The sequence below is a fragment of the Oncorhynchus mykiss genome, chromosome 15 (genome assembly GCF_013265735.2).
Source record: "Oncorhynchus mykiss isolate Arlee chromosome 15, USDA_OmykA_1.1, whole genome shotgun sequence".
Classification (NCBI taxonomy): domain Eukaryota; kingdom Metazoa; phylum Chordata; class Actinopteri; order Salmoniformes; family Salmonidae; genus Oncorhynchus; species Oncorhynchus mykiss.
Window position 1 is genome coordinate 64297801 of NC_048579.1, and position 21840 is coordinate 64319640.

General features: G+C 45.3%; 1 protein-coding gene across 1 annotated transcript in view; it reads right to left on the reverse strand.

Annotated features, from left to right (window-relative positions):
• LOC110490780 (staphylococcal nuclease domain-containing protein 1) overlaps nt 1-21840 on the reverse strand; it is a 369157-nt gene that overhangs the window by 278988 nt on the left and 68329 nt on the right. The window contains exons 13-15 of the mRNA XM_036944950.1: nt 16089-16199; nt 14964-15036; nt 12440-12581 (exon numbers count right to left, since the gene is read on the reverse strand). Of these exons, the coding sequence (XP_036800845.1) occupies nt 12440-12581; nt 14964-15036; nt 16089-16199 (326 nt within the window). The remainder of the gene's footprint in view (nt 1-12439; nt 12582-14963; nt 15037-16088; nt 16200-21840) is intronic.

The following is a 21840-nucleotide window of genomic DNA, read 5'->3' on the forward strand; positions in this document are numbered from 1 at the left end:
TACCTATGATGGGGGTGAAGGCCACAAAAAAATCTGAGCTCATGAGGGGCCGGAGTGGTTTGCAGGTCTGTTTTCCCACACATGCAGTCAGAGCCTGACGGATCCTTTTCAGGACCCTAAACAAAATGTTTTTTTAGTGGACTCCCTATAGACAGCAGAGAGCTAAATGTAGATTTTAGAGTTCAATTCCTGCCATTCTACACATTTTGCCATGAGGCAGAAATAAATGTTAGCAGTTTTTAATATGATATCTGAGTGATTGACTAACAAAATCAATGGGGGCCCCTCAGTTGGTAATTCGACCATGATTCCTACAAGTTTAGGTAGCTGGCAGCTAGACTAACTTAACCCCCCAAAACAATTTTGCTGACATGCGCTAATTGAGTGACTGTCAGTCAAATCAATCAAAATGTATGTTTTTACTTTATCACAAAGTTCTTATACAGAAACCGAGCCTATACTCCAAAGAGCAGGCAATACAGATTAGAAGCACCATGGCTAGGAAAAACTCCCTAGAAAGGCTGGAACCTATGAAGAAACTTAGAGGAACCCGGCACTGAGGGGTGGCCAGTCCTCTTCTGTGGAGATGATAAGAGTACATGGACATTAACTGACATAAGAGAAAATCTGCAGGGCCTCCCGAGTGGCGCAGCAGTCTAAGACACTGCGTCGCAGTTAGGGGAGGATTTGGCCGGGGGGGGCTTTACTTGGCTCCTCACGCTCTAGAGACTCCTTGTGGAGGGCCGGACACCTGTAGGCTGACCCCGTCGTTTGTTGAACTGCGTTTCCTCCGACACTTTGGTGTGGATGGCTTCCGGGTTAAACGAGCAAGTGTTAAGAAGCGCGGTTTGGCAGGTTGTGTTTCGGGGGAATTGATCCGCTGGCCTACAAAAGGGGGTCAGCAGTTGCCCATCCCTGACCCTTACTGCACAAAAGCACATCAGCATCATGTAATCTGTAATCCATGCGTCTTGTCTGATCGCATCTCAGTGTTCTCCAACCCTCACTGCCTGAGACCTGTCCGGATGGTGTGGAGGTCTGACAAAACAGTCAGTCAGAATAGGGGGGGGTTTGGTCATAGATGTTAAACTAGTGATATCACGTTTTACATATTCTTATTCCATCTCGATGGATGTGACTGACTGTAGCCACATACAGGTGAGCCAGACGAGAGGAGTAGAGGTACAACAGGGCAGTAAATGAATGATCTTTCACCATGTCCCTTTATCCAGGTCAAACACTCATCCCATTGATTCACGATCTACAATGGCTGACTGATACAAACCATTTCCCCCAACTTCACTCACAACAAGGAAGTTAACAGTAGACATTGGCTACCACTGTCATGGTTAACGGAGGAAAAGGAAAGAATTGCATGAGGACAAAAAGAGAGATTGAGCGAGAACGAGAAAGCAAGAACAAGAGAGCAAGAGAGAAAAAGCCTGACAGTGAATAAAAGAGAATATGTGGAAAAATGAGTGACTGATATTGAAAAGAGATTCAATGTATATTTTTTTAGTCGGGACAAAAACAGGAAAATGCAACTAAAAAAAACGTATTGTTTTGTCATTCATTAACAATTTACAAACGGGTGAATATTTTCCTTCTACAACAGAGCTAATCAAAAACATGACGACGAGGAGAACTCCTTAATGAACTGCCTCATCAGACAACCAGAGAAATTCACAGGATCCTTTTTCATTATGCAGGTTTATGGGACTGCTCCAGTCAGGCACAGGCGCGCACACACACACACACACCCACTGCCTGGTTGCCAGCTAGTTCAGTAACACACAACCACACACACACACACACACACACACACACGAGTCTCTGGGCTAAAGCTGCTCCAACTCTCAGCTCCCAATTTCCAGGAAGTGAGTGAATCTCCATAAGCTGCAGTGCCACAGACAGAGAGACAGTTAAGCTAAAGTGAAACATCACTTATTTGATTTTTTTACTTCATTATCATCATCTCTAGCATCACCCCAACATCAACATTAGTGAAAATGGTGTGTTTCTATGTTGTCAATATGCCATTGAAACCAGCAGCCTATTTCTCTCATGTTCTATTGGTTTTCAACTTGCTTTGATTGTCCAGTAGCCAAGTGCACATTCACGTGTAGCCTACTGCCTTGTAGGCATCGCTGTGCTAATACTGTTAAGAAATAAGTTCCCAAACATTTTAAAGATAAACATTCTGATCTATTGCATCAGACACGTTGCTTAAATTATTAATTAATTTTTATTTTTATTTTATTTAAGTATGTCGTCTACAGTAGGTCTACTGGTTGAATCTGGGATCCATTGTCCCAAAGTCTGTTTGGGCTATTTCTTTCTCGACAAGCTGACCAATATAATTGGTCAACTTTACTACTATTGGGGATAGTAGATTGAAATAGGCTCATAGGCGGCGTGTCCAAAAGGCTAGGAATTAAATTGCCAAAATGATATACACCAATTAGCCTACTCCCAATTAGCCTACTCCCAATTAGCCTACTCCCAATTAGCCTACTCCCAATTAGCCTACTCCCAATTAGCCTACTCCCAATTAGCCTACTCCCAATTAGCCTACTCCCAATTAGCCTACTCCCAATTAGCCTACTCCCAATTAGCCTACTCCCAATTAGCCTACTCCCAATTAGCCTACTCCCAATTAGCCTACTCCCAATTAGCCTACTCCCAATTAGCCTACTCCCAATTAGCCTACTCCCAATTAGCCTACTCCCAATTAGCCTACTCATTGCATCCTCGTCTTGCATGTTCTGTTCAGATGAATGACCATAATGTAAATGTGATTTCTGTCATTCTGAGCACCGTGGTGGAGACCCTAATCACATTACACACCCAATGTATGTGGCTCCGATAAATCTCTCAAATGTCCTGTAAATTAAAATGCTGACAGTCAAATGTCAGGTTCATAATGGAAAGCCTGATTCATGTCAGTCACTAGTCAACTCCATTACACTCAAAAGTTACTTCAAATTCAACCAGTGAGTGCTATCGATGGCAAGCTATGCTAGTGATTCTACCAGTTATTCTTAATGAGTGTTAGCATGCTAATAGCAAACCCCGTACACTAAAATGTATACATTTAAGTGGTATGCAGTAGGTCGATAACGATATCACCAAAGTATGTTGTATAGGTCATTTCAAACAACATTCCCAGCTAATGAGAAAACCGTCACAGTATTTAATTTAAGAGAATGAAAAAGACTTAAAGCAACCTTGAGGCTAATTTGTATAGGCACCAACAGCAGATTAAGGGATTTGTACATTCATACCCCACCAGAAGGGCGTGGCCACTGTGAAACTTCCTTCCATGAGGGACTATCCCTGTTGTCTCCTTTCATCCTATTTTTTTGTCCTATTGAACACAACACACTTCTAGGCCTTCTGTTTTCCTCTCCATCTCCATGAAAGAAGAAACCCTCTCCATCTCATCAAAGTTGCATGTGGATGAGAGGAGAGGAACATCCCTTCTTCCCCAGAGCACCCCTCCGGCCTCTCTCTCTCCCCCTCTACTCTTGGTTCTTTTAGGGAAAAGGAGCACTCCCCGGAAAACTCCGGAAGGAAAGCAAGTAGGAAAGGGGAGGGAGAGGGAGGCTTTGAGGTGCCTCCATGGAGTAGACAGGAGGAGCGAAGGGAGAGAAAAATAAGTCTCTCCAGCCTCCCTTTAAAATAAGTATCAAAGGGGGAACTCTGCTCACAAGCGTACGTGGTTCAGAGAAAAAGGTGTTTAACCTGAGGGGAGACATTAGGGGATAGACCAAGAGAGAGAAAAACAATGCAGACCCAATAGCACCTAGCAGAGAAATAGGCCTACCTGCAAGGCATGACTCTGCATGTCGGAGCTCTTAAACGGGGTCTATACAGTCTACGCAAACAGAGCCCTTAAAGAAGCCTACTGGGATTGGTACATCCATCTTTGGACTTTTGAATTAATGATGATAGGCATTATATACATTAATGTTGAATAGCGATATCACAAGTATAAACACAGTAAAGGACACACACTAAAGGGTTTTGAGCTAAACGTTGTTTTAGACAACTGGGATGCAGCTTATGGACATGCCTGTATAGAACACGTATTTTAGAAACCAGCTGTATTCTCCCACAGCTAGCGAAGAGGAACGGGGCCCTTATTCTTGGTGAATAAAAAGACATCCACAAAGGGTGTGGTGCAGCGGTCTAAGGCACTGCATCTCAGTGCAAGAGGCATCACAACAGTCCCTGGTTCCAATCCAGGCTGTATCACAGCGGTCTAAGGCACTGCATCTCAGTGCAAGAGGCATCACTACAGTCCCTGGTTCCAATCCAGGCTGTATCACAGCGGTCTAAGGCACTGCATCTCAGTGCAAGAGGCATCACTACAGTCCCTGGTTTCAATCCAGGCTGTATCACAGCGGTCTAAGGCACTGCATCTCAGTGCAAGAGGCATCACAACAGTCCCTGGTTCCAATCCAGGCTGTATCACAGCGGTCTAAGGCACTGCATCTCAGTGCAAGAGGCATCACTACAGTCCCTGGTTCCAATCCAGGCTGTATCACAGCGGTCTAAGGCACTGCATCTCAGTGCAAGAGGCATCACAACAGTCCCTGGTTCCAATCCAGGCTGTATCACAGCGGTCTAAGGCACTGCATCTCAGTGCAAGAGGCATCACAACAGTCCCTGGTTCCAATCCAGGCTGTATCACAGCGGTCTAAGGCACTGCATCTCAGTGCAAGAGGCATCACTACAGTCCCTGGTTCCAATCCAGGCTGTATCACAGCGGTCTAAGGCACTGCATCTCAGTGCAAGAGGCATCACAACAGTCCCTGGTTCCAATCCAGGCTGTATCACATCCGGCCGTGATTGGGAGTCCAATTTGTGTTGCATTGCATAACATTGATTTTATGTCATTTTTGCATGTTTAACTAGCTGGCTAGCTACATTATTACTATTCACATACCTAGTTGATAATTATGAAGTAAAACATTTGCTTTGTGAATATCGTGTTTTGTCTCTGGTGCCATTGTCCTGGCTGGAAGAAGGTTCAGTAAACGGGGAGGTGCAGCGTGAGGTAATAGAGTAGAGGGTGGAGCAGCGTAAGGTAATGCAGTAGGGGGAGGTGCAGCGTGAGGTAATACGGTAGAGGGAGGAGCAGCGTGAGGTAATACGGTAGAGGGAGGAGCAGCGTGAGGTAATACAGTAGGGGGAGGTGCAGCGTGAGGTAATACAGTAGAGGGGAAGTGCAGCGTGAGGTAATAGAGTAGAGGGGAGGTGCAGTGTGAGGTAATACAGTAGGGGGAGGAGCAGCGTGAGGTAATACGGTAGAGGGAGGAGCGGCGTGAGGTAATACAGTAGAGGGGAGGTGCAGCGTGATGTAATACGGTAGAGGGGAGGTCAAGCGTGAGGTAATACGGTAGAGGGAGGAGCAGCGTGAGGTAATACGGTAGAGGGGAGGTGCAGCGTGAGGTAATACGGTAGAGGGAGGAGCGGCGTGAGGTAATACAGTAGAGGGGAGGTGCAGCGTGATGTAATACAGTAGAGGGGAGGTCAAGTGTGAGGTAATATGGTAGAGGGAGGAGCAGCGTGAGGTAATACAGTAGAGGGAGGAGCAGCGTGAGGTAATACGGTAGAGGGAGGAGCAGCGTGAGGTAATACGGTAGAGGGAGGAGCAGCGTGAGGTAATACAGTAGGGGGAAGTGCAGCGTGAGGTAATGCAGTAGGGGGAGGTGCAGCGTGAGGTAATACAGTAGGGGGAGGTGCAGCGTGAGGTAATACAGTAGGGGGATGAGCAGCGTGAGGTAATACAGTAGAGGGGAAGTGCAGCGTGAGGTAATGCAGTAGGGGGAGGTGCAGCGTGAGGTAATAGAGTAGAGGGGAGGTGCAGCGTGAGGTAATACAGTAGGGGGAGGAGCAGCGTGAGGTAATACGGTAGAGGGGAGGTGCAGCGTGATGTAATACAGTAGAGGGGAGGTCAAGCGTGAGGTAATACGGTAGAGGGAGGAGCAGCGTGAGGTAATACGGTAGAGGGGAGGTGCAGCGTGAGGTGATACGGTAGAGGGGAGGTCAAGTGTGAGGTAATATGGTAGAGGGAGGAGCAGCGTGAGGTAATACAGTAGAGGGAGGAGCAGCGTGAGGTAATACGGTAGAGGGAGGAGCAGCGTGAGGTAATACGGTAGAGGGAGGAGCAGCGTGAGGTAATACAGTAGGGGGAAGAGCAGCGTGAGGTAATACAGTAGAGGGGAGGTGCAGCGTGAGGTAATACAGTAGGGGGAGGTGCAGCGTGAGGTAATACAGTAGGGGGATGAGCAGCGTGAGGTAATACAGTAGGGGGAGGTGCAGCGTGAGGTAATACAGTAGGGGGCAGGTGCAGCGTGAGGTAATACAGTAGAGGGGAGGTGCAGCGTGAGGTAATACGGTAGAGGGGAGGTGCAGCGTGAGGTAATACGGTAGGGCGAGGTGCAGCGTGAGGTAATACGGTAGGGCGAGGTGCAGCGTGAGGTAATACGGTAGAGGGAGGAGCAGCGTGAGGTAATACGGTAGAGGGAGGAGCAGCGTGAGGTAATACGGTAGAGGGAGGAGCAGCGTGAGGTAATACAGTAGGGGGAAGTGCAGCGTGAGGTAATGCAGTAGGGGGAGGTGCAGCGTGAGGTAATACAGTAGGGGGAGGTGCAGCGTGAGGTAATACAAGAGGCGAGGTGCAGCGTGAGGTAATACAGTAGAGGGGAGGTGCAGCGTGAGGTAATACAGTAGAGGGGAGGTGCAGCGTGAGGTAATACAGTAGAGGGGAGGTGCAGCGTGAGGTAATACAGTAGAGGGGAGGTGCAGCGTGAGGTAATACAGTAGAGGGGAGGTGCAGCGTGAGGTAATACAGTAGAGGGGAGGTGCAGCGTGAGGTAATACGGTAGAGGGGAGGTGCAGTGTGAGGTAATACGGTAGGGCGGAGGTGCAGCGTGAGGTAATACGGTAGGGCGAGGAGCAGCGTGAGGTAATACGGTAGGGCGAGGTGCAGCGTGAGGTAATACGGTAGAGGGGAGGTGCAGCGTGAGGTAATACGGTAGAGGGAGGTGCAGCGTGAGGTAATACAGTAGGGTGAGGTGCAGCGTGAGGTAATACGGTAGAGGGGAGGTGCAGCGTGAGGTAATACGGTAGAGGGGAGGTGCAGCGTGAGGTAATACGGTAGAGGGAGGAGCAGCGTGAGGTAATACGGTAGGGCGAGGAGCAGCGTGAGGTAATACGGTAGGGCGAGGTGCAGCGTGAGGTAATACGGTAGGGGGAGGTGCAGCGTGAGGTAAAGCAGGGCTCTTTGGTGTCAACAGGTAAAGCATCAGACTTCCACAATAAGCAGACCTCAAGAGACACTTCTGTCTTAAAGGATGTATGTCCATTTAGTGTGGCGCCCAGGAAAGCTCACTCCACTAGACACGCACACAACCTCTGGAGAGCCTCCTTCCAATCCAGTTGAATTCCTGCCTGACATTACAAACAGATTGGCCATTAGACGGACCCACCCATCTGGCCTCGACAATCGCATCCATATGTTGTAGAGATGTGGAAACCTTCAACACATATTAAGTGATTGTGAGTAGCCTATATGAAGGGGTCTGGAGGGTGAAGGGCGTCTGGTGTTCAACATCCAACAGATCAAAATGGCTTCCTATTCCCTTCAAGAAAGTCTTCACACCTTGACTTTTTCCAAATTTTGTTAATTGTTTGTCACTGGCCTACACACACAGCCCAGAATGTCAAAGTGGAATGCTTTTTGAAATGTTTACAAATTAATAAAAAATAAAAAGCTGAAATGTCTTGAGTCAATAAGTATGATTGGTGAAATTCACTGAAAACCCTCACTAACACACGGTTATATTTACATTATTGCAAATATCCTGTAGCCCACTACCACCAATCAACCAACATTATAGATTAATATTCCATTTCGGTTGTTGCAGGATTTTGTTGTGACAATATGGATCAAATTAAAGTAAGTAGTGCTCACGAGTGAAAAAGGTTCCCTGAAAATGGTGCACAATTGTGTACTGCGTCATCTATTTCGTATGATTTTGTAAATATTTTTTTGCAATTTGTATGATGTGTTACAATATCCAATATGAATTTTATTTTTACGGATTTGTAAGGGCTTAAGATCCAGGACTACATATTTAAGCTCATATACAGAGCCTTCAGAAAGTATTTACACATTTTGTTGTGTTACAGCCTGAATTTAAAATTGATTCATTTGAGATGTGTCACTGGCCGACACACACCACCCCATAATATCAAAGTGGAATTATGCTTTTAGATTATTTTTCAAATGAATTACAAATGAAAAGCTGAAATGTTGAGTCAATTAGTATTCAACACTTTAGTTACGGCAAGCCTAAATAAGTTAAAATAAAAATGTGCTTCAGTCACATAAATTGTATGGGCTCTGTGTGAAATAATAAGTGTTTAAATAATAATTTGTTCTTAATTAACTGACTTGCCTAGTTAAATAGAAGATTAAAAAAAAGAGGGGAAAAAAGTGTTTAACATGTTTGAATGACCACATCATCTCTGTACCCCACACATACAATTATCTGTATCGTACCTTAGTCGAGCAGTGAATTTCAAACACAGATGAAATCAGAAAGACCAAGGAGGCTTTCCAATACCTCAAAGGGCAACCATTCGTGGATAAAAAAAAAACAGACATTGAATATCCCTTTGAGCTTGGTGACGTTATTAATTACACTTTGGATGGTGTATCAATACACCCAGTCACTACAAAGATACAGGCGTCCTTCCTAAGTCAGTCGCCGGGAAGGATGGATCAACAACATTGTAGTTACTCCACAATGCTAACGTTATTGACAGAGTGAAAAGGAGGAAGCCTGTACAGAATAAAACATATTCCAAAACATGCATCCTGTTTGCAACAAGGCACTAAAGTAATACTGAAAAAAAAATGGAGGCAAAGCAATGAACTTTTTGTCCTGAATACAAAATGGTACGTTTGGGGCACACCCAATACAACACATGACTGAGTACCATTCTTCATATTTTTAAGCAACGTGTTGGCTGCATCATGTTATGGGTATGCTTGTAATTGTTAAAGACTGGGGAGTTTTTTTTTTTTATTAAAAAAAGGAAGACCTGGTCAAGTCTGCTTTCCACCAGACACTGGGAGACGAATTCACCTTTCAGCAGGACAATAAGCTAAAACACAAAGCCAAATCTACACTGAAGTTGCTTACCAAGAAGACAGTGAATGTTCCCAAGTGGCCAAGTTACAGTTTTTACTTAAATCTACTTGAAAATCTAGCAATAATCAACAACCAATTTGACAGAGCTTGAATATTTTTTTCAAGAATAAAACGGGCAAATGTTGCACAATTCAGGTGTGGAAAGATTTTGGAGACTTACCCAGAAAGATTCACAGCTGTAATCGCTGCCAAAGGTGCTTCTACAAAGTATTGACTCAGTGGTGTGAATACTTGTGTTAGTGAAATATTTCTGTATTTCATTTTCAATTAATTTGAAAAATGTATTTTCACTTTGTAATTATGGGGTAGTGTGTGTAGATGTTTGAGGGGGAGAAAAAAAGTATGAAATCCATTTGGAATTCAGGCTGTAACAACACAATGTGGAATAAGTCAAGGGGTATGAATACTTTCTGAAGGTACTGTAGTGCACTACTTTTCATCAGGGCCTTGGTCAAAAGTAGTGCACTAAGTAGGAATAGGGTGCCATTTGGGATGCAGGCCGTATGTCATTTCACACAGGGTTACAGAGGGAGATAAAACATGGGAGAGATAACTTTGGCACATTGAGAGGACATGAAGATAGGAGTGGGGTAGTGTTAGTAAATACGGGTATGTAGGGTAAAAGATAACAGGGGGTAGTTATGGTATGCCAACAGTCCCATATAGCAGGGGTCTCTAACCTTAATAAGAACCACAGAGGCGCACATGAACTCTGAGCAATACACACACAACACACACATACAATGTACAACACACAACATACACACACGGGACACACACAGACAAAGACGCAACACGGCATCGAAGGCAAAGTCATGACCACACAAACTCACAAGCAACAATAACACACACACACACACACACAAATAAATGAAGAAACTATTAGACACACACCCACACCGTTCCAGGAAAGGTGAGGGTGGTCAGGATGCGGTGCGGTGGCTAACCATAACGGAAGCACTTCATATTAAAAAGGGAGCAGGGATCGTTTGTATCAATCAGCGTTAATCTGGCCTTAATGTGTTTATTAAAGACAACATGAACTGTCATTTCCTAGCAGAAAACCTTTTTACCGGGGAACGACCTTAATCAAATAAACCCAGGCTCTGTGCCATAACGTGCTTATTGTCATATGGTAATAACCACTGATTGAATAAAATCATTTCCAATGACAGAAAACACACGCACGCAAGTGTGTGAGTGTGTCAAGTTATAATGTCAGATTTCCAACCAGTCTTAAAGTCCTAGGTGTCTTGATGGAGAGAGGGTCATGTCAAAATGCCTGGCAGAGAAAATCATTACAAAAACCAACGACAAAGGGGAAAGACATTTAGAAACAAATTACCAAATTAATTAAAACATTAACAATGGAAGACATGCACAATTAAACCGGGGATGATGTGATCATGAATAAATGGTGGCGCCCTGTTGGGAAATGAATGAAGTGGGTTCTTGTTTTGTTTGGTCAATGACAGAGCTGAAATAGAGACCGATAGATAGATGCCTGGATTAGATGTAATGCTTCTATTATGGCTAGTCGAGTAAATGGAGTCTCATCTAATCTAAAACACACAAGCATTCCTGCTATCAACCGATTCTGATCTAAATTGTCTGCACAAATCAACCTGAGCTGCCAGACAGAAAGTATAAACACAACCATAACCAATGTACAGTACATTGTAGCCTATATTTCTCTTGCAACTGTCACTGCTTGTTTCCCGGGCACAAAATGGTCACCTCATACCCCAAATGCTCCCTAGACCAGGGCTCGGACTAGGTTTTCAATCCAGTCCCAGTTGTAACTGACCTGATACATCTTAGCAAGCAACTATTTTCTAGAATCAGGGGAACTAGATGAGGGTTGGAGCAAAAACCTAGAGGACAGTAGCTCTCCAGGAAGAGGGTTGGAGAGCCCTGCTTTTGACACGGATTTGCAATCAGTTTTGCGTTCATTCACCTGGCTTGGCACAAAATGACAGACGAGGCAGAGTGGGGAGGAAGCTGGGATCCAGCGGGGGGGGGGGGGGGGGGTCAATGCCCGCATGAGGTGAAAGGTCACATCAGCTACACGCCATTCCAATGGTGCTAGGGGCGGCTGGCGTGGTTTCACCAGACCCCTGTCGACCTTCGTAGTGAATGACTGCTAACAGCTGGGCGCTCCGCTAGCTCTGATATCAGACACCGTGACCTCTGAACTGGGCCCGCGATACTGCACCTGGCTTGATATGTCTGGCACACACCCACCTCTCCTCACATACTGTACACACACACACCTCTCCTCACATACTGTACACACACACACACACACACACACCTCTCCTCACATACTGTACACACACACACACACCTCTCCTCACATACTGTACACACACCTCTCCTCACATACTGTACACACACACCTCTCCTCACATACTGTACACACACCTCTCCTCACATACTGTACACACACACACCCACCTCTCCTCACATACTGTACACACACCTCTCCTCACATACTGTACACACACCTCTCCTCACACACTGTACACACACACACCTCTTCTCACACACTGTACACACACCTCTCCACACACACCTCCCCTCACATACTGTACACACACTCCCCTCACATACTGTACACACACACTCCCCTCACATACTGTACACACACTCCACACACACACTCCCCTCACATACTGTACACACACACTCCCCTCACATACTGTACACACACACTCCCCTCACATACTGTACACACACACTCCCCTCACATACTGTACACACACTCCCCTCACATACTGTACACACACACTCCCCTCACATACTGTACACACACACACACTCCCCTACTAGCCTATGCTTTTATTAAACCGGAAGTAAACCAAAACAAATGTTGCTTACAGAGTTAAAAGACTGATGACTAATAGTCTAACCAGGCGCCGCTCCAATCTCTGAGGTAGCCAACAAGATGGGCTGAAAGACACGTCACCCTGTTAGCTCCTAGCGCAAGCATTTCACAGTACCTTATATTCCTGCTGTAAACTGTGTACGTGACATATACATTTGATTTGTGAGTAACTGGAAGGACGGTGGAAGAAAGTTAGCTAAACCAGGATGTAGTTAGCTAAACCAGGATGTAGTTAGCTAAACCAGGATGTAGTTAGCTAAAACAGGATGTAGTTAGCTAAACCAGGAAGTAGCCTAATGGCCCTCGTGGATGGACTGCTTACCGGCGAGGAGGAAGGTGATGAGGCAGGTCTCTTTGGGCATGTAGAGTTTAAGGCGGGAGCCACTGAACACGTATTCTACCACCGCCTCTGAGCGGCCCGCTCTCTGGAGGAAAGGCAGGAACTGCTTGGCCTTCTGTGTTTCCTGGAGAAGAAAGAAACATGTTCAGAGTAGCAGCTTCACCCTAGAAATGCAGATCTTCATGTCAATTGGATGGTCTAATAGTGGATCATACACCTCAGTCGTAGTCCATCCACTTCGTATGCAGATGAGTAAATTAGGTTGAAGTTCATTGCGTGGGATTTCTCGGTAAGGGTGAAGGGACCAATGATTTCACCATGACATTGCTAGGCCTCATCTCTCTTTCTCCCATTCTGTTGAGTCACTGGCTTGATGGGTACACCAAGGCCAGAATTACAAGCGTGGCTAAATCATTGCGTATTCAGACAGGCTGATGAATCAATGGCAGAGAGAGAGAGAGTTATATTAATAAATACACAGCTCGGCAGGCAGGCCAATGCAGCCATAACAAACCAGGCAGTGACTCACTAGCACTCTCTCATGATTTAGATGCCGTGGGGTGGGGAGGTGTGTGTAGAGGAAGAGAGATGTGTTCTGGCAAAACAGATAGATGTACTGGGTGAGGAGGATGAGGAAATATGTTGTTGACAAGGTGGAACTATTCCATCAAGCGCCAGGTAGCTCAGGATTGCAGGGTGCAAAGTCAACATTGCTGTGGTGATTAAAGTTACTGGGCAGGAATCTAGCCCTACACTACACATTATTTATCTGTTCAGATGAACTCTTAGGATGGAGAAAGGTGGCCAATGGGAATAGGGAAACAGGTGAACACAAATATATACCAGCTGGGCTGGGGGGCAGGAGTCAGGAGGGACTGTGTTTATGTAACCTGTGTTGGGGGGTGAAGAGAGAGAGAGAGAGACAGAGACAGAGAGAGACCGAGAGACAGAGACCGAGAGACAGAGACCGAGAGACAGAGACCGAGAGACAGAGACCGAGAGACAGAGACCAAGAGACAGAGACCGAGAGAGAGAGACCGAGAGAGAGAGAGACCGAGAGAGAGACCGAGAGAGAGACAGAGAGAGAGACAGAGAGAGAGACAGAGAGAGAGACAGAGAGAGAGACAGAGAGAGAGACTGAGAGAGTGCCCCAGTGCCATATCCACTCAGCACCTTTGTATGTACTGTACACACACACACCCCACTGTACTCCATTATATATCCCCACTGTATTATTCTCAATATAACCCACTTCATCTATATAATCCCTCTCGGGAATATCCCTGTGTGTGTGTGTGTGTGTGTGTGTGTGTGTGTGTGTGTGTGTGCCACAGGCGGAGAGCTGAGGATCGGGTTGTTAGCTGCCATTTCTGTATTTTTATTAGAAAGCTCATTACATTAGCCTGGCCCGGCCACTACAGCCTCCACAGCCCAGCTCTCCAGTCAAGAGGGAGGAAGAGACACACACACGCGCTTGTTCTCCCTGACTGGCAGAAGTCATCAACAGATTGGCATGGTATCAAGGATCTATTCCTGGGCGGCTGTCAGTCTTCAGAGTGACAGGGAAACAAGCGAACATGTAAATGTGTCGTATCCCCTCTATGGCTGCAGTGAAACACAGAGGGCTGCTGAGAGAGATGGAGCGTCTTTAGAGAGGGGGCTGGGCAAGATCAACACACACACACACCTCATTACACTGGAGAACAGCGTGTGTGTCTATGCGGGCGTTAAACAATAACACACGTCCTAGACTGACTGCCCAGACTGACTGCCCAGTCCATTAAAGCACGGTCTTCTCGTAAAACAGAGACTTAAGGTGGACAGAATGAGAGGGATGGAGTGTGTGTCCCCAGCCGTCATTCCTTTATGTGCTTTAACACACGTGGTCCATGGGGAGAGTGTGGAGAGAGAGTGTGGGGAGAGTGTGGGGAGAGTGTGGGGAGAGTGTGGGGAGAGTGTGGGGAGAGTGTGGGGAGAGTGTGGGTACGTACGTGCATCTCATTACTCTCCGTTAACACATTTTATGGGCACGGAGTAAATGCTAATCTTCATTTAGTGAGCAGCCCAATCAATTTTCATAAGCAGAGACGCTGTCTGCTGTCCCTGGAACACGTAAACAACTTCTTGGATGACTTCATTAACACAGAGGGAACTATATTTAGATGGGACTTTATTGCTATAATATGGGGGGGGGGGGGGCATTATGGATATTACTTAGAGTGAGTCATCAATAGATCAGATGACAAGGTATGTCCTGGGGAGTGGCTTGGGAGAGACTGGAGGGCATTGAGACTGGGGGGTCAAGGTTTTGGCAATTATATTATCAAGAAGAATTTTGGCCCTAGAATGTGAATGAACATTGCACACACACACACTCTCCAGGGGGAAAAACACACAAGATATAAGCCTAGTCACATAACAGTAAACACACACAACTATTCCTCAAAGACACACACACCCACATTTCTCTCTCTCCCACCCACACTCTCACACTAATCCATCTTACCCCAGAGATATCAGCCACTCTGTGGATGGGAACCTCCTTCTTGCTATGCAGCCCTTTCCCGTTCTTGATTGCCCTGTGATCAATCAGAGGGAGAGAGTGAGACAGAGCGGCCACCATTACGGTTCATCCCATCATCCAGCGAGTTAAGGAGAACCATCAGGTCTTTGAGCCGCAGAGGAGAAATGAAGCTGTGGGTAATAAACACTCAGAGAGCCATTCCGGCTCAGAGGGGGGATACAGTTTCCAAGCTCCCGGCTCCACCACGAGGATCAGCGGCAGAGGGACTTTGCGTGTAATCTATACCCTTAAAATGGAAACTGTAATGGTTGGGGGGACGAGGGAGTGCATTTTCAGTCTGACCCTGACGCTGGTGTGATGACAACCTGTTCAGATTCCTACTGGAAAGGGATTGAGTGCTACAGATGAAGATGACGAAGATGATGGAAATTGTGGCAGTCAGTGTCATCTGTGGGTCAGTGATGTGTGTGTGTGTGTGTGTGTGTAAGAGATGAGGGAGAATGAGAAAGGGAAGAGAAGGAGTTTGAGGAGCCCAGAAAGAGACAGAAGGAGAGAGAAGGGTAGCATGGGAAAACACTTGCACAAACAAACAACTTCATCTTTAGTGGTGTATTAAAGCACGTACTAAATCTCCCGGTGCACATAATTATATTCACAGACACGTGTAAAGAGAAGGCCTGATTCAGTGTGTGTGTGTGCGCGATAGAGCGACACTCAGAGGCCAATACTTTCGTAGAAAATTAGAGCCGCGCAGGGGTGTAATCAGTCTAAACGAGAGTTTCTACTGGACAAATTCAGGTAGGTCCTTCCCTGTTTTGTTCAGTTTGCTTCCGTTTAAGAAACTTTTTGCAACAGAATCGGAGTAATGAATACACCCCAGGCCTTGTAGAGGAGCTGATTTACGACACAGGGAAAAATGGCCACCTCTGACCAGTGCCATGATGCAACACACACATATTCGTATTGTTTCCCTAAGGGGAATACACTTCTGTTGTTGCATGAGCGTGACAGAAAGCATTTTCATTTAAAGGGAGGTTTAGTCAAGCTGGTTAAAACAGTCAGGTTTAGTTTTCAGCAGTAGAAACCATTTTGGGGCACTGTGCTTACCGTGCCTCTGCAGCCAGTAGCTCGTCGTAGTGGGATGAGCGCTGGTCATCATCCTGTCTGTAGCGGATGACCGTGGCAAAACCTTTACTGACCAACGCCTCGGCTATGTTACTGTGGAGGGAGAGAGAGAAACAGAGAGAGTGAGTGAGAGAAACAGAGAGGGTGAGTGAGAGAAACAGAGAGGGTGAGTGAGAGAAACAGGGTGAGTGAGAGAGCCCAAGAGAGGAAGACAGAGAGAAAGACCGACAGAGAGAGAAAGGGAGGTGATTTTAACCCATGTTTATTTCTCAACACAGTTATTATACAGTAGAAAGCTTCAAGGCTGCAACACGGCCCATCAATACACCAAAAAGGGTGCGGGGGCAAGCCCAGAAACACTGAAGAAACACAAGCCCAGAAACACTGAAGAAACACAAGCCCAGAAACACTGAAGAAACACTGAAGAAACACAAGCCCAGAAACACTGAAGAAACACTGAAGAAACACTGAAGAAACACAAGCCCAGAAACACTGAAGAAACACAAGCCCAGAAACACTGAAGAAACACAAGCCCAGAAACACTGAAGAAACACTGAAGAAACACAAGCCCAGAAACACTGAAGAAACACAAGCCCAGAAACACTGAAGAAACACAAGCCCAGAAACACTGAAGAAACACAAGCCCAGAAACACTGAAGAAACACAAGCTCAGAAACACTGAAGAAACACTGAAACACTGAAGAAACACAAGCCCAGAAACACTGAAGAAACACAAGCCCAGAAACACAAGCCCAGAAACACAAGCCCAGAAACACAAGCCCAGAAACACAAGCCCAGAAACACAAGCCCAGAAACACAAGCCCAGAAACACAAGCCCAGAAACACAAGCCCAGAAACACTGAAGAAACACAAGCCCAGAAACACTGAAGAAACACAAGCCCAGAAACACTGAAGAAACAAGCCCAGAAACACTGAAGAAACACAAGCCCAGAAACACTGAAGAAACACAAGCCCAGAAACACTGAAGAAACACAAGCCCAGAAACACTGAAGAAACACAAGCTCAGAAACAGTGAAGAAACACAAGCTCAGAAACAGTGAAGAAACACAAGCTCAGAAACAGTGAAGACACACAAGCTCAGAAACACTGAAGAAACACAAGCCCAGAAACACTGAAGAAACACAAGCCCAGAAACACAAGCCCAGAAACACAAGCTCAGAAACACAAGCTCAGAAACACAAGCTCAGAAACACTGAAAAAACACAAGCTCAGAAACACAAGCCCAGAAACACAAGCTCAGAAACACAAGCTCAGAAACAAGCATAGAAAAACAAACTCAGAAACACAAGCTCAGAAACACAAGCCCAGAAACACTGAAGAAACACAAGCCCAGAAACACTGAAGAAACACAAGCTCAGAAACACTGAAGAAACACAAGCTCAGAAACACAAGCCCAGAAACACTGAAGAAACACAAGCCCAGAAACAGTGAAGAAACACAAGCTCAGAAACACTGAAGAAACACAAGCTCAGAAACACTGAAGAAACACAAGCCCAGAAACACTGAAAAAACACAAGTTCAGAAACACAAGCTCAGAAACACAAGCCCAGAAACACTGAAGAAACACAAGCTCAGAAACACAAGCCCAGAAACACTGAAGAAACACAAGCCCAGAAACACTGAAGAAACACAAGCCCAGAAACACTGAAGAAACACAAGCCCAGAAACACTGAAGAAACACAAGCTCAGAAACACTGAAGAAACACAAGCTCAGAAACAGTAAAGAAACACGAGCTCAGAAACAGTAAAGAAACACGAGCTCAGAAACACTGAAGAAACACAAGCTCAGAAACACTGAAGAAACACAAGCTCAGAAACACTGAAGAAACACAAGCCCAGAAACACTGAAGAAACACAAGCCCAGAAACACAAGCACAGAAACACAAGCTCAGAAACACAAGCACAGAAACACAAGCTCAGAAACACAAGCTCAGAAACACAAGCTCAGAAACACAAGCCCAGAAACACAAGCCCAGAAACACTGAAGAAACACAAGCCCAGAAACACTGAAGAAACACAAGCCCAGAAACACTGAAGAAACACAAGCCCAGAAACACTGAAGAAACACACGCTCAGAAACACTGAAGAAACACAAGCTCAGAAACAGTGAAGAAACACGAGCTCAGAAACAGTGAAGAAACACAAGCTCAGAAACACTGAAGAAACACAAGCTCAGAAACACTGAAGAAACACAAGCCCAGAAACACTGAAGAAACACAAGCCCAGAAACACTGAAGAAACACAAGCCCAGAAACACTGAAGAAACACAAGCCCAGAAACACAAGCACAGAAACACAAGCTCAGAAACACAAGCTCAGAAACACAAGCTCAGAAACACAAGCCCAGAAACACAAGCCCAGAAACACTGAAGAAACACAAGCCCAGAAACACTGAAGAAACACAAGCCCAGAAACACTGAAGAAACACAAGCCCAGAAACACTGAAGAAACACAAGCTCAGAAACACTGAAGAAACACAAGCCCAGAAACACTGAAGAAACACAAGCCCAGAAACACAAGCCCAGAAACACAAGCCCAGAAACACAAGCCCAGAAACACAAGCCCAGAAACACTGAAGAAACACAAGCCCAGAAACACTGAAGAAACACAAGCCCAGAAATACAAGCCCAGAAACACTGAAGAAACACAAGCCCAGAAACACAAGCCCAGAAACACAAGCCCAGAAACACAAGCCCAGAAACACTGAAGAAACACAAGCCCAGAAACACTGAAGAAACACAAGCCCAGAAACACTGAAGAAACACAAGCCCAGAAACACTGAAGAAACACAAGCCCAGAAACACAGAAGAAACACAAGCTCAGAAACAGTGAAGAAACACAAGCTCAGAAACACTGAAGAAACACAAGCTCAGAAACACAAGCTCAGAAACACAAGCCCAGAAACACAAGCCCAGAAACACTGAAGAAACACAAGCCCAGAAACACTGAAGAAACACAAGCCCAGAAACACTGAAGAAACACAAGCCCAGAAACACTGAAGAAACACAAGCTCAGAAACACTGAAGAAACACAAGCTCAGAAACAGTGAAGAAACACAAGCTCAGAAACACTGAAGAAACACAAGCTCAGAAACACAAGCCCAGAAACACAAGCTCAGAAACACTGAAGAAACACAAGCTCAGAAACACTGAAGATAACACAAGCCCAGAAACACTAAAGAAACACAAGCTCAGAAACACTGAAGAAACACAAGCTCAGAAACAGTGAAGAAACACAAGCTCAGAAACAGTTAAGAAACACAAGCTCAGAAACAGTGAAGAAACACAAGCTCAGAAACACTGAAGAAACACAAGCCCAGAAACACAAGCCCAGAAACACAAGCCCAGAAACACAAGCTCAGAAACACAAGCTCAGAAACACAAGCTCAGAAACACAAGCTCAGAAACACAAGCTCAGAAACACAAGCTCAGAAACACAAGCTCAGAAACACTGAAAAAACACAAGCTCAGAAACACTGAAAAAACACAAGCTCAGAAACACAAGCCCAGAAACACAAGCTCAGAAACACAAGCTCAGAAACACAAGCTCAGAAACACAAGCTCAGAAACACAAGCTCAGAAACACAAGCTCAGAAACACTGAAAAAACACAAGTTCAGAAACACAAGCTCAGAAACACAAGCCCAGAAACACAAGCTCAGAAACACAAGCTCAGAAACACAAGCCCAGATACACTGAAGAAACACAAGCCCAGAAACACTGAAGAAACACAAGCCCAGAAACACTGAAGAAACACAAGCCCAGAAACACTGAAGAAACACAAGCCCAGAAACACTGAAGAAACACAAGCTCAGAAACACTGAAGAAACACAAGCTCAGAAACAGTGAAGAAACACAAGCTCAGAAACAGTGAAGAAACACAAGCCCAGAAACACTGAAGAAACACAAGCTCAGAAACAGTGAAGAAACACAAGCTCAGAAACACAAGCCCAGAAACACTGAAGAAACACAATCCCAGAAACACTGAAGAAACACAATCCCAGAAACACAAGCCCAGAAACAGTGAAGAAACACAAGCCCAGAAACACAAGCCCAGAAACACTGAAGAAACACAAGCCCAGAAACACTGAAGAAACACAAGCTCAGAAACACTGAAGAAACACAAGCCCAGAAACACAGAAGAAACACAAGCTCAGAAACAGTGAAGAAACACAAGCTCAGAAACACTGAAGAAACACAAGCTCAGAAACACAAGCTCAGAAACACAAGCCCAGAAACACAAGCCCAGAAACACTGAAGAAACACAAGCTCAGAAACACAAGCCCAGAAACACTGAAGAAACACAAGCTCAGAAACACAAGCCCAGAAACACTGAAGAAACACAAGCCCAGAAACACTGAAGAAACACAAGCCCAGAAACACTGAAGAAACACAAGCCAAGAAACACTGAAGAAACACAAGCTCAGAAACAGTGAAGAAACACAAGCTCAGAAACAGTGAAGAAACACAAGCTCAGAAACAGTGAAGAAACACAAGCCCAGAAACACTGAAGAAACACAAGCTCAGAAACAGTGAAGAAACACAAGCTCAGAAACACTGAAGAAACACAAGCCCAGAAACACTGAAGAAACACTGAAGAAACACAAGCCCAGAAACACTGAAGAAACACAAGCCCAGAAACACTGAAGAAACACAAGCTCAGAAACACTGAAGAAACACAAGCTCAGAAACACTGAAGAAACACAAGCTCAGAAACACTGAAGAAACACAAGCCCAGAAAAACTGAAGAAACACAAGCTCAGAAACACTGAAGAAATACAAGCCCAGAAACACAAGCTCAGAAACACAAGCTCAGAAACACAAGCTCAGAAACACAAGCTCAGAAACACAAGCTCAGAAACACAAGCTCAGAAACACAAGCTCAGAAACACTGAAAAAACACAAGCTCAGAAACACAAGCCCAGAAACACAAGCTCAGAAACACAAGCTCAGAAACACAAGCTCAGAAACACAAGCTCAGAAACACTGAAAAAACACAAGCCCAGAAACACAAGCCCAGAAACACAAGCCCAGAAACACAATCCCAGTAACACAAGCTCAGAAACACAAGCTCAGAAACACAAGCTCAGAAACACAAGCTCAGAAACACAAGCTCAGAAACACAAGCTCAGAAACACAAGCTCAGAAACACAAGCCCAGAAACACTGAAGAAACACAATCCCAGAAACACTGAAACACAATCCCAGAAACACAAGCCCAGAAACAGTGAAGAAACACAAGCCCAGAAATACAAGCCCAGAAACACTGAAGAAACACAAGCCCAGAAACACTGAAGAAACACAAGCTCAGAAACAGTGAAGAAACACAAGCTCAGAAACACTGAAGAAACACAAGCCCAGAAACAGTGAAGAAACACAAGCCCAGAAACAGTAAAGAAACACAAGCCCAGAAACAGTGAAGAAACACAAGCTCAGAAACACTGAAGAAACACAAGCTCAGAAACACTGAAGAAACACAAGCTCAGAAATACTGAAGAAACACAAGCCCAGAAACACTGAAGAAACACAAGCTCAGAAACAGTGAAGAAACACAAGCTCAGAAACAGTGAAGAAACACAAGCCCAGAAACACTGAAGAAACACAAGCCCAGAAACACTGAAGAAACACAAGCCCAGAAACACTGAAGAAACACAAGCTCAGAAACACTGAAGAAACACAAGCCCAGAAACACTGAAGAAACACAAGCTCAGAAACAC